This window comes from Tamandua tetradactyla, chromosome 11 (assembly GCF_023851605.1).
Source record: "Tamandua tetradactyla isolate mTamTet1 chromosome 11, mTamTet1.pri, whole genome shotgun sequence".
Classification (NCBI taxonomy): domain Eukaryota; kingdom Metazoa; phylum Chordata; class Mammalia; order Pilosa; family Myrmecophagidae; genus Tamandua; species Tamandua tetradactyla.
In genome coordinates, this window is record NC_135337.1 from 93,388,816 (window position 1) to 93,402,592 (window position 13,777).

The 13,777-nt window shown below is 39.0% G+C and overlaps 1 protein-coding gene across 1 annotated transcript; it reads right to left on the reverse strand.

The window, feature by feature from the left end:
* Nucleotides 1-1,855: 1,855 nt before the first annotated feature.
* Nucleotides 1,856-3,300, reverse strand: LOC143649690 (olfactory receptor 7A10-like). The gene is made up of 2 exons (XM_077119620.1): nt 2,390-3,300; nt 1,856-1,892 (listed from the first exon to the last, which is right to left on the reverse strand). Exons 1-2 carry the CDS (start codon nt 3,298-3,300, stop codon nt 1,856-1,858), a joined length of 948 nt encoding a protein of 315 aa, XP_076975735.1.
* Between the last annotated feature and the right edge of the window lie 10,477 nt (nt 3,301-13,777).

The following is a 13,777-nucleotide window of genomic DNA, read 5'->3' on the forward strand; positions in this document are numbered from 1 at the left end:
CCATATCCTGTATGGGGATCCAACCAATTTTCAGGTCCCAGTTTAAGGAGCTGTCACTCTGGTCTGGTAGAAAGTTCGAAGAAAGCACAAAGAGCTGCTGATAGATGGTCATCTATAATATCCCCTCCACTCTGCTCTGATACTTCGAAAGCAGTAGTCCCTTATGTACTAAACTACAAAAAAGTGGCATTTTTTTCAACAAGTGACTTCATGCATGGGATACATAATTAGATACATGTACATTACATCATTGGGTACAGAAGATATTATCATGTTCCCCCAGGACATCTTAGCAGGCTGTGTATAATGTTTCTGGACCCCACATGGTAAAAACCATGCTTAGAGTATCAAAGGTTGAAGTCATTTCATTGTGTATTCTAAGCACAAAATATCACAAAGTCAGTTTTGGGTATACATTCGGTGAGGAAATTCTTCATCTGTGGACCTGTGGATCCTAGAAAGCAGACTCTCTGCTTCCAAAATGAGAGGTGGGAGAGGTACAGGATCGACAGCACAATTCAAGAAGGGAGAAATTGGAAGGAAAATGGGGGACCTGTATCTGAAACAACTTTGAAATGCACCAGGTAATCTCCTCTTCAAGGTCTGTCTTCTGTGGATTTATATTTGGTCCTTGGCCCTGCTGGAGTAGAAACTCCAGTCTTTTCCAGTGTTGTGACCTTGAAGTCTGTCAATTCTGTTTCATTTGAGAACCTTGAGTAAAACAGTTTTTCTTCTTCATCAGCTAGGACCTCCTCTAATATCAGTGTTTATTTTGCCATCAAGAGCCAGCATACCAACATTCTCCCATTATAAACACCATCCAGAGCAGATATAAACCATGATGTTCAAAGTAACATTATTGGTGATAGCTCCTGTGCTGGACTGACATTGTTATGTACCCCTGAAAAGCCATGTTTTCTCTCTTAGTCCAATCTTGTGGAGAAATGCCTATTGTTTAGGTAGAAACTTTTGCTTGTTTCCATGGAATTATGACATAGCCAGTTGTAGGTGTGAACATTTGATTAGATGGAGATGTGACTCCACTCGTTCAAAATGGGTCTTGATCAGTATTCAGGAGCCCTTTAAAAGGGAAAGCATCTGGAGGAAGCCTCAATGCTTGGAGAACAGTTGTTTCATAGCCAACAGAGATGCAGACATCTGGAGATATTTTGAGTGCCAACATAGAGAGCAGATGCCTAGACATGTACATTTGGAGATGCAGAAGCCAGGAGATGTTGCCATGGGCCTCACCGTAAGAAACAAAGCAAACCAGAACCCAGATTTGTGTCCTGGAGGGGCTAAGTGAAGGCCCACAGACACCTCCTTAGAGAGGAAATCAGTGGCATCAGAAGCAATGGAACCTGGAAGAAGGAGCAGAAGACACCAGCCACATGCCCTCCCATGCAGCAGATAGTAGCCTTTCTTGAGTCAAGTTATCTTTTTCTGGATGCCTTAGTTTGGACATTTTTATGACCTTTGAACTGTGAATCTTAAATTAATAAATTCCATTTTTTAAGCCAATCAATTTCTGGTATGTTGCATTCTGACATCATTTACCAAACTAAAAGAGCACCCATATGGAAACTAACCAAGTGCTCATCCACAGTAAAGTGGGTTACATAAAATTGAATATATTAAAAAGAAGGATTATGATGTAGCACTGACCAGGTTGCTCTACATGCATATCCAAAACTATGGAAAGAGTCAGATTAGAAGCCTTCATAAAATAATACATAACATACTTTGATTTCTATAAATTATAGAAACCATCACAATGAAGCTATAAATTATAGTCAAGAGAATGGTTTTCAGAAAACAGGGAGGTGTCTTCAAAAGAGCAGGTAGGTGATAATTTCTAGGATCCTGGTTTTACAGTGGTATTTTGTAAAAATTAAGTGAGCACTATATTTATATTATTCTTTTATATGTGAGTAGTATATGTTTTTTAGTTAATTTAATGCCAAGTGAGTTATATTTAATGCAAAAAAGATGATATTGTAATTACATAGATGTTTCACTCACATACTCTTGAATATTTATGACAAAATGGATAGAAAGTGCACAGAACTTACTTACAAAATGCAAACACTCACATATATTATCAAGTAAAATAGTGCAAGACATGCAGCACAATCCTATACCTAAGTCTGTAAATTCCACTGCAAGGTTTCTTATTTCACTGAGCAGATGTTTAGCATTAAACATGATTATTTTCTATGGTAATGCAATGTATGATCTAAACTTTGTTTCATCAGATTTAAGGCTATCTCTGAATCAAAGGAAGCTTCTTGTTCTATGAACTGATAAAAAAATCAGTTTCTGTCCCAGAGGCTTTGACCATATGATTCACGAACACCTCCTCTGCCCCATTTATGAGTTCATTCTGAAGAATCTTTTCAGAGCCCCCTTCACATCTTTATTCCTCAGGCTGTAGATGAAGGGGTTCAGCATGGGCGTGACCACAGTGTACATCACAGAGGCTGTGGCACTTGGATGTGCATTTGGGGATGTGGTAGAACTAAGATACACTCCTAAAAGTGTGCAATAAAATAAGAAGACCACTAACAGGTGAGATGCACAGGTGGAAAATGCTTTATACATCCCCCGGATGGATGAGATCACACGCACAGAGGAAAAAATCTTAGAATAAGAGTAAATGACACCTGTGAATGGACCAAAACCCAGGATCCCAGTTGCAAAATACATCACTACTTTATTGATGGAGGTGTCAGAACAGGAAAGTTGGACCATCTGATCAAGGTCACAGAAAAAGTGAGGGATCTCCAAATGTGTACAATAAGACAGGCGTAACACCAGTAAGCTTTGGAACAAAGAATTCAAAGTACTTACAACCCAGGACCCCAGAACCAGCAGCACACAGAGCCGGGGGTTCATGATGACCATGTAGTGCAGGGGATGACAGATGGCCACGAAGCGGTCATAGGCCATCACGGCCAGGATGAAGTCATCCAACCCTTCAAAGAGTATGAAAAAGGACATCTGGGTGAGGCAGCCTGCATAGGTTATGACTTTGCTGTGTGTCTGGATGCTTACTAGCATCTTTGGGATTGTAGTGGTGGACACACAGATGTCAATAAAGGACAGGTTAGAGAGGAAGAAGTACATGGGTGTGTGAAGGTGGGAGTCAGTGATGGTGGCCAGAATGATGAGCAGGTTCCCACAGACGGTGACCAGGTACATGGACAGGAAGAGGCCAAAGAGGAATGTCTGCAGTTCTGGTTCCTCTGAAAATCCCCAAAGAAGAAATTCTGAAACTCGTGTGTCATTTCCTGGATCCATGTGTTTGATGTGACTGCTTAAAAAGAGAGAAATACATGAGTATTTTCAAACAAGCAACGATTACTAATGCATCCATCATTTATATTTTGGAGTCAGAAAATTAATTTCTGTATTTGTTTATCAATTCTAAACAGAATGCCATCTCTGATTAGGAATTGCTGTCCAACTTTTGAAATGTTCCCCCAGTCATCATGCATTCTAAGGTCTTCATGAGAAATTCATTCATTCATTTCATATTCCATCCAGCTATGCTGCAGGCACTGATGAGGCAATGGAAATAATGTGCTGAAAAAAACTTTTCTAAGTTGCTTCCAATATTGCAAAGGGGAAAGAAAATAACCAAATAATATCATAATCATATAATATGTGACATGGTGACAGCTGCTAAAATGAAATGGAAGCAGGTGAAATGGAGAATTTGAGTGAGAATGCTCAGCATTCAATTAAGACCAGCAGGCAGGGAAACACTTCAAGAGAGACCTGAAGATACAGAAAGCGAGAGTCACAAGGATATGTGAAGTTTGTGGCTGGTGCACGGAATGTCCAGGGCAAAGGCCCTAAAGAAAGGGCTTGATTGAATGTTCAGGGTCAACAGGGAAGGCGATGTTGCAGGGGATTAGGTGAAGGGAGAGGATGAGAGATGGTGTAAGGGAACTTTGAAGAACAAGGTGGGCCCCAATGATGAAACTCCAAGTTATAGAGAGTCACTTATATAATTCTTATACCTCTTGCACTTCACTATGTTGGTTGCAAATATATATTAGTCAGAGTACATGAGAGAAATAAAACTGGTAAGATGATAAATGATAGATAGATGGATAGATATAAACTTAAATATGTAAATATTAACAGATTTATAATAAGATTTAGGTCAAGAGTTTGGAGATTGACAAGTCCAAATTCCATAGGACCAACATGTCAGAAACTCAATGAAGGTAACCTTGAATTCCCCACAGAAGCTGCACACTGTGACCTCCAAGCAATATGATGATGAAATCCCCAGGAGAAGATGAAAACCTAAAGTACAATAGAAATTCTTTTTTATGACTAATGAAATATCCAGTTCTCCCATTTGTGTCTAACTAATTGGATGAGGAGACGCTCTCATTGCTGAGGGCAATCTCCTTGGTTGATTGTAGATGCAGTCAGTCATATGAAATTAACTTAGCAATGATTTAAATTCATCTACAAAATACCCTCCCAGGAACAAACAGGCCAATGCTTGCTTGAGCATACGTTGGGACAGCATAACCCAGCCAAATTGACATGTGAAATTAGCCATTACAAATGCACATTATAAACCCATACACATTTCCTTAAATTATAATTTCTAAAAGAAATTTAATAACATAGATATACATTTACATAACATAATTCACTTGTCCTGAATACTACCAGAAATGTAATAACACATTCCACACAAGAGGATGCAAGTACCCAATTAGTATTAATTATTATTCTGGAGATCTTGTAACTTATACTATGACATAAAATTAATACAATTAAAAAAATTAATACAATTAATTTTATGTGATACAGGGATAAGGGAAGAGAGAAAATGGTGATTTTGCTTTACATGTCGATGCTAATATTATGAGAAATCAAGGAAGAAATAGCCATTGCACTCCTCATTTCTGGAACTGGTATGGAGGTAAATATTTTATTTAAAACTACATGTTTTTAAAGCTTGTACTTAAACTACCCATTCCATAGTCACCGTACACTCAGCAAGCACCTCATCTTCTCGTGGTTATTCACCTGTTGTGGCAACCGAATTTTTCAGTTCATAAAGCTCTGGGCTGTAATGAGTCCAGCCTGGTTGAATTGTCACAGTTTTCCATTGACTCAATTGCAGGGAATAGCACTATGAAGAGATGACTAAAGAGATGTCACGTATTCCAGACAATGTCTTCTTCACCTACATTGTACAGTTACACATCTATTTCCACTTGATAATCAAGATCATTCACAGCAGTAGGGAGAGTAACTCCTTTTGTGCCTGTTTATTCAGAGGCACAAAGAGTCCAAAGTGGCCCACTGGTCATCTTATCTCTCATTTCAGTGGAAATACTTTTGCAACTCCTAGTGGTACCACTCTTTCCTCTGGAAATAATACCTCTGGACCAAGACAGCATAGGTTCAATGATACAGAAAACAAAATTATCTAATGAATAACTAGTGGTAGCAATGAGTGTGCCACACCCATTTCCACACTTTGACTCCTTGATCTGTTAATCTGGGCTGTGTCTAAAAGAGCATAATAGGGTGGAGGCTGATTTAGGCTATACGCAGCCTTCTTGTGGACAAGGTCCCAACATTTCAAAGGATTGCCACCCAGATAGTACCATAATCAAGCCTTCCAAAACCCATTCCACCATCTAGCAATCCAGTCTGCAACCAGATGATGGGGAACTTAGTACGAGAAGTGGATTCCAACAATGTGCCCATTCCAGCACATTATTTGCTGTGAAGTCAGCTTCTTGGACAGAGGCAATGCTGAGTGGATGACCATCATGGTGGATAATGCAAACTAGATATGAGAGTTTCACAGAACCATTGCAAGCAAGGAAGACAAATCCATATCAAGGGGATAAAATTTATTACTGTATTTAAAAACACCAACCCCTCCATTATGAAAATGGTCCAATGCAAACAATCTGCCAGCAGGTAGCAGCCTGACACATCAAGGAATATTGCCATATCAGGGACTGTGTCTTCTCTGCTGGTGGAAGATTGGGCATTCAGCAGTGGCTGTAGCTAACTTGGCCTTGGTGAGTGGAAGTCTGTGTTGCTGAGCCCATGCGTAACCTCCATCCCTAACACCATGGCCACTTTGTTCATGAGTTGATTGGGCAATGACAACTGTGGCTGAGGAAAGAGGTTACATTTTCATATACACCTATGATAAGTTCATGTGTCAAATTGGCCAGGTGCCAGTGTCCGGTGGTTTGGATAAACAAGCACTGGCCTGATAGTTATGGAGAAATTTTGTGTACTCATATTATCAAGAAGATAATTTTGTGTATGGACGATTGCATCTACAACCAACCAAGGACATTGCTTGCTACCATGAAGGGTATATAATCCAGTCTGCTAAGAGTATTAAAAGAAGAGATGATTTCAGCACTCAGAGAGAGAATACCTCAGCACACAGTTCACACTTTTCTCTGGCAAAGGCTCAGAATTGAGGCTTTCAATGTTTCCCAACATCATCATCACCCATACTTCCCCATGCCAATTTTCCAGATCCCATTCCTTCCCAATGGATACCCTCACTTCCACAGCAGTCACTCATAAGGTGCAGTTATGTGGTTGCGCTTCAGAAATCTCAAGCCTGCAGCTACAAAAACTGAGTTTCCTTCAATGCACACGTAGACATATTCATGTCTTTCATGCAGTGCTTGACATGAGAATTTGAAGCCCTGAGTTCAATCTTCTGCTCAGTTGATGTGAAAACCCCAGCAAACATACCTACACCCACTCACAGAAACACACTCAGAGACACACACAACACACATGAAGAGAGAGACACACACACAAAATATTACATGCACAAGACAGAAACACAAACAGACACACAAAGACATGAGCAATACACGCACATAGAGACACACAAATACAAACACACAAAGATAGGCACATGTATACACAGACACACAGCACACAAACACCAATACACAGGCACACACAAAAATACACACCACAAGATGGCCTTCTGGTACTGTGTTAATAGCACAGTCTTCTCACCTTCACAAAAACTGATTAAGCCAGGAGTGAGTACAGTGCAAGCTATCAATGTTATACAATTTAAACAAAATATTTAGACATTAGTAATGAGATCCAGAAATTCCAGCTTGAAAATTTCCTATATATATGAAAAAGTAGGGGCTTCATTTTGACATGGCAATTTTCTGCCCTTTGCTTAAGGAAACATAAAAAAGCTCTCTGAAAGGAAGAAGAGAGAGAATGCCATGTCCTGATGGAAAGAATAAACATAATCTCAAATCACCCATGAGACTGTGTTAAAGAAACTGTTCTTGGTCCTCGTGGCATTCCAACTTTAGAAATATACCCTGACATCCATGAAAGCTAATAAGAGAGCAAAAACCTAGTTTATCCAAAATAAAAGTAGTGATATTTTCACACAGTCAAGACATCATATGGATTGAACACTCAAGAGTAAAGTGAGCAAAGGAAACAAACCAATATTTAGCAAAAAAATATGGCAAAAATGTTGGGAAGTTTTTATATGAAGAGGTAGAAGACGTTTAAACGAAATTAAATGCAAAAGAAAAATCTAGAAATCAAAGGAAATTGATTTTGAAGGTCAGAATTACCAGGCACTAGCTGTTGAAATCTGACAGGAACCTAATCATTTTACTTCCTAATAAAGTCCCTCTATAGGCATGATTTTGTAGCCAGCCTCCTGATATGGTTAAGATGTTAAATCAGTACTTGTAAAAAGCTTAGAGGATTCTTTCCTGTGAGCGAATGAATGATTATTCAGGTGATGAGTTGTGGCTCATATTTCTTTTATCTTTCAAATGAATTATTCTTTCTGAGTAAGTCCCCAATTCTACCTCCTTAGGAAAACAATCACAGGTGTGCCCTCTAGATTACAGAGGACAAAGGTGCCCTGTGTTCAAACGGTAAACAAAAACACTTTCAAGTGAAGGGAGAAGGTGATGGTATTTTATAAAAATAACTAACTAGACAAAAACAGAAAATGTAATAGGGAACAGAAAGATGAGGAACCAAAAGGGAATGCAAAGAAACTACTAGTTATTATTAATTCAAAGGAAGAAGCATTTCTAAATATAAATGGCAACATGAGAAACATAATATGTAACACTGGTAAATAGATTTCACCTCACAAAATGTACAAATTTTAAGAGAAAAATGATAAACTTTAACATTGTGTCCCTAAATACATCTACACATACAAAGAGAACTAAAGGCAAATGGCTAAGAAGTGAGAAAAAAACCTATACTTCTGCTGTGGAAATGTTTCACTCAATACAGTCAAAACACTCAGGTGCCAATATGCAGAGCAAGACTTCACAAACAATTGGCTGAAATGGAAAAATTAAATGGCTAATAAAGTCACTTTAATTTAACTTTGCTGATAAAGGAATAATTTCCAAGGAAAGATTTTAGGGTACCACCTTAACGCTATTGAATAAAAATTACCTTTCCTCAAGTGATACCCAATGTGGAGTGTTTGTTTCATGAAATGCTATTGCAGGATAAAATCTGCTTCCATAGAATCTACAGGAGCTCTGCCTTCCATACACGAACATTCTCAAATACATCTTTCTGAAAAAAAATCCCTCACATCACTACCCATTCCTCCACTGAAAATACAACTTTTTCCCTGCCCCCATTTAGGTCAAAGCCTCATTGAAAGATACTCTGATTTTTCTGGAACTACATTCTTCCACTCTTCCCTCTGTTAATTGTACTTTCATTTCTATAACTAATTAACAACAGGAATTCCTGCATTGCTGAGTACAATGGACACTTTTTCACCTGACAAATAAATACATTCATTAATTGCAGTAGCAGAAAAAAACACAATGATCTCTCAGCTCTAGGCTGGGCTGAACCAGCTCTCAGGTGACCTCAGGGAAAAGCTCTAGGCTTCCATCACCCAGACCCTTCTCCTGCAAAATCTGCCTAGCTTTCAAACTTACTGGGATGCTCTCTCTGAGAAGAAGGTGTCTGTGCGGAAGTACAAATTCCTTCTTGGGTGGTGGCAATGGGAGTGAAGGTCTTTATCCATCAAGACATCAGGGAGGAGTCTGGCATCCGTCCCCTCACCAGAACTGGGTCTCCAATGGAAACAAGCATGTTCCATCCAGCCCAGGCTTGCACAGGATGAGAGACAGCAGCAGAGAAGATCTTTACAGCTCTCCTATAACTGCTCTTTAGGCACATTTCCTCATTACTTCTACCTCTGAGCCATTATTTCCCTATGGGACGCTGTTCTGGACATAAAGGAAAATGTTCCTACTCATTCTCTGTTCCCAATAGCCCAGGTGGGATCCAAGGGAATCCCTTTTTTTATTATTTCTCCTTCATGGACTCTCCTGCCTTGCATAGATCTCATTTCCAACAATTCACCCCATCCACTGACTTACACTTTCTCCCAAAGTTACAGCTGAGGTGCCCACCTGGACGACGTCCTCAGATCTCCAAAGTGCTGAAATAGGGAGAAGACATGTCCCTTGTGGTTGAAGTCAGCTTTCTTCTCTTCAACAAAGTGGAGACTGTATTCATTTATGTAAAACCATGAGTCACACACTCTTGGCTTAATGAGGCCATGCCAAAACAATTCTGAAAGTCATGCTTATAACAAAAATTGCCACCTGTCATTTTAGCCCTTTTATAAAATACTTCCTTCTTTTAAGATATATTTAGACATTCTTACGTGCCATGACTAGAGGTTAGCACCTAGTATGGATTGTCTCATTTTTTTACCCACATATATTCCTACAGTGCTCTATTTATTATGTTAATAGAGCTATAAATATTTTATAAATTTAACACTATAGAAGAAATTTAAAACTTTATATGTTTTAAAGCTTTACAATTTAAAATTTGCATTTTAACCATAATCACTTGTTCGTTTCACTAGCGATGTGTAAAATCACAACACTTTGCTACAATCAACATCATTTGCCTGACCTGTTTCATCACCTCAAACAGAAACTCTGCACAGGAAGCAACATCAAAGCTTCAACTTGATCCCTAGTAGTGTAATCCACCCTCCACCTCTCTAGATTTCATATAAGTGAGATCACCACATCTGTGTGTTTTTGTGTTTGGCTTATTCTTCTCAACATGATGTTTTCAATGTAAATCCATTTTTAACATGTATCAAAAGCTCAATCCATTTTGCCACTGAATAATATCCCATTTAGTGTATAAATAACATTGGATAATACATGTCCTTGGGGACTGGCCACATTCTGCTTCTTAGTTTGTGTTCTGGCTCCATAGACTATATCCATGGATTATATTCAGTTTCTGAAATTCATTGAGCTCATGTTATGGCAACTTTTCTTATTCATATTATAAGGGAAAAGGGAAATTTTTAAAGCCTCACCTTACACATCACTTTGCACTGATTCTTCCTGAATAGGATGCAGTTTCCATGTCCACAAACGCAGCAGCTATTCAAAAATAAAAGGAGATATTAAGGGTCCCTAGCAAATTTCCTGAGCTGCTGCACCATCCATGGACCTCCTAATCCTGAACATGGAATGTGTGCATAAATAAACCCAAATTCTTTATGCAACTCTTTTGGTTGGGTTTCCTGATACTGGAAGCTGAATATCATTCATAATTAGATTCACCCTTCCTGTACATTTTAGAAATATTGTCACATCTCCCAATAAGAAATGAGCTGCAAGGGGATGGAAAAACAGCTAGATGTCACACATATTTTGTAGTAGTCCCACAATGTTATGGCACTTTGTACTTTGATGACTGCCACACATAAAGAAATGCATTGATGAATTAGAAGACCACAAAACAGAACTATTAGAATAAGACAAAAACCTCAAAAACATGTGATAAGGGAATGAGAGAAAGAAAGTCATTTTACTATAATGGAATGCTCTTTCAAATTCCAATGATATTTTCCTTGCATGTGGCTAAATGATACTGAATCCATCTAGAAGAATAAGCTGGAACTGAGAATAATATTATAACAGAATACTAGGAGACTTTCTGTCTTCAACATTAAACATATTATGAAGATAGATAATTAAACAAAGACCAATCCATGCACTAGAGGAACTTTCCAGAAACCTACACCTCCACATGGGTCCCTGGCCCAGATAAGTCCTGAAACCTAGAGAGCCTAGCCTCTGCAGAACATCAGATAGTTCCATCCCCCTACTGTGTATTAGTGACAGACCCTTCCAATGTGAAAAATTTATAATTGCCATAGCCCAAACAACCCTAAAGAGAGGGATGCAAAGATTGAAGGACTTATACAGAGAAGAAAGGATTTAACAAATGAATATGATTGTTGCATCATTAAACATATATCTTTTAGTCTCCAGTATTTCAGAGCATCTAGAAGTAAAAACCTAAAATTGTGGACTTCTAACCCATGTCAAACTCTGAAATATGTTCTACAAGTAATTATGGTGCTATGATTTGAAATATATAGTTTTTCATATATATGTTATTTTTTCACAAAAAAGAAGGAAAAAAGTTGATTTTGATGACAAAAAATATTTTAAATTATACATACTTAAGCCCTCCAGGCCACTATATTTTGGAGCATGTACAAGGAAAGATCTGAGAGGACCATATGGTAGCCCATGACAAACTCTGGGTTCTGTCCTATAACTAATTGTTGAAGAGTACATGGAAAACTATTGATTTTTTATTTCCTTGCTTTGTATATATGTTATAATGCACAATAAAAAAGTAAAAAAATAAATAAATACAAAATGATTTCAGAGATTACTCATTGTATAGGAATAAAAATGAGGAAACAGATGTTAATTCTGAAAAATGTGATCAAATAAACACTTCATATTTATTTATTGCATATTTTGGGGGAGAACGTATTTCAGTGTACCTCATCTTTGGTCTGCACCTTAGAAAAGACATGTTCTTCCTTCCTTCCAAGTGAAGTCACCCTGGGGTGGAGCCTAGCCCCTCCCTGGCTACCACCCACCCTCAAACCAACTCTTTGCACCTCTCTTCCCTGGGGTCTCACCAGCTCTACACACCTTCCAGGGCTGCTTGCAGCCCCAGTCCCTCCAATTCCCTGTTGCACTGTGTCTTCACTTTCCGAAGGGAATCTGGAGACTAAAAACACTAAAGCTGGACACCCGCCCACCATGAAGGTGGTGGAAAGTGAAATTCACATGCACTCCCAGATGGTGGAGAGGACAAAGCAGAGAAAGGCCAGAATGAGCAAGAGAGGGAAAGAACCAGGTCACATAAACCCGCCATGTTCCTCTCTGGTCTTGTTGCTTGGGGGTGACAAACATTTCCCTCTAGCCCCTTACAGAGGAGGCACCAGGAACCCCTGACCTCCATGAACAAGCAGACTTCCCTGAGGACCCAGCAAGGTCAGCACCCAGCGACGGACCAACCCCTGGACCTCACGTCCTCCCAGCAACAATCCATGATGCTCTGACATTTAATATTTACCCAACAAAAGGACTAGCCTTTTCCTCAAAATATCTCTCTGTTAGGAGATCTGAGGTAAAGTACCCTTTGTTCACATTAAATCTCCCTTTTTATAGAAATGAATCAAACTCCAACCTTGTTTACATCAGAACTGTTTCAATGTTATTCAAAGATCACATATGCCTCTATGTTCACAGTGTGACCTAGAAGTGCCATTTTCAAAATTTGTGAAAAGCTTAGAAAAGTGATGTTGTTAAAGGTTTTCTAAAAACTTCATTCACCCCATGTATGAGTTTTCTAAGGCTGCTAGAATGCAATATAAGAGAAATGGAATGGCTTTTATAAAGTGATTTATTACATGACAAGTTTGTAATTCTATGGCCAGAAAAAATGTTAAAACTAAGGCATCCAAGAAAAGATATCTTGAGTAAAGAACAGCCAATGTCTGCCATATAGGAAGGCACATGACTGGCGTCTGCTGGCCCTTGTTCTTAGTTCTGTAGTTTCCAGTATCTGATGTCACTGGTTTCCTCTCTATGTGACCATGGGCCTTCACTTAGCTACTAGGGACATGATTTTGAGTTCTGGCTTATGTAGCATTTCAAGGGAAGGCACATGATGATGTCAGCTGGGATCATCCCATATCTAAGCATTTGCTCTCCCTGTCAATATTCCAAGCATCTCCGAATATCCATGTCTCTGTCTGCTATGAAGCAACTGCTTCCAACAATCTGAAACTGAGGGTTCTCCAAAATGTTCCCCATTTATAAGACCCTAGTTACATAATGAAGAATCATGTTCAATGGACAGAGTCCAATGGGGTCACAAATAGAACACACAACTGGGTGTGCCATATCTTCACTGAAGTAATCTAGCCCAAAAGGTCACACACACAACTGAGTTCGTCATATCTCCAGAGAAGCTTCATCCTGTGGGTAAATTCATCTCCATTGGTGGACCTGTGGAAGTTAGAAAACATTCTCTGCTACCAAAATAAGTATTGGGAGAGAGAAAGGATAGACATTGCACCTCCAGAAGGGAGAAACTGGAAGGAGAACAGGGGACATGTATGTGACACAACTCTGGATTGCACCATGTAACCTCCATTACACGTCAATATTTGTTTTCTGTGGATTGATTCTTGGTCCTTTGGTCCTGCTGGAATTGAAACTCAGTCCTTTCCAGTGTTCTTATACCCTGTCTGTTCTCTTTCCCTTGAGAACTTTGAATAATACAGATTCATTTCATCATCAGCTAGAATGTCCAGACATGGCACTGTTTATCTCTAATTTGCCATTAAGAGCCAGCATACTCACTC

Excerpts from the sequence above, each read along its gene's own strand:
- LOC143649690 (XM_077119620.1), bottom strand. The coding sequence starts at position 3,300 with ATGGATCCAGGAAATGACACACGAGTTTCAGAATTTCTTCTTTGGGGA. Across the intron at positions 1,893-2,389 it reads AAGGGGGCTCTGAAAAGATT|ATTTTTACAAAATACCACTG; the intron begins CTTCAGAATGAA and ends AGTGCTCACTTA.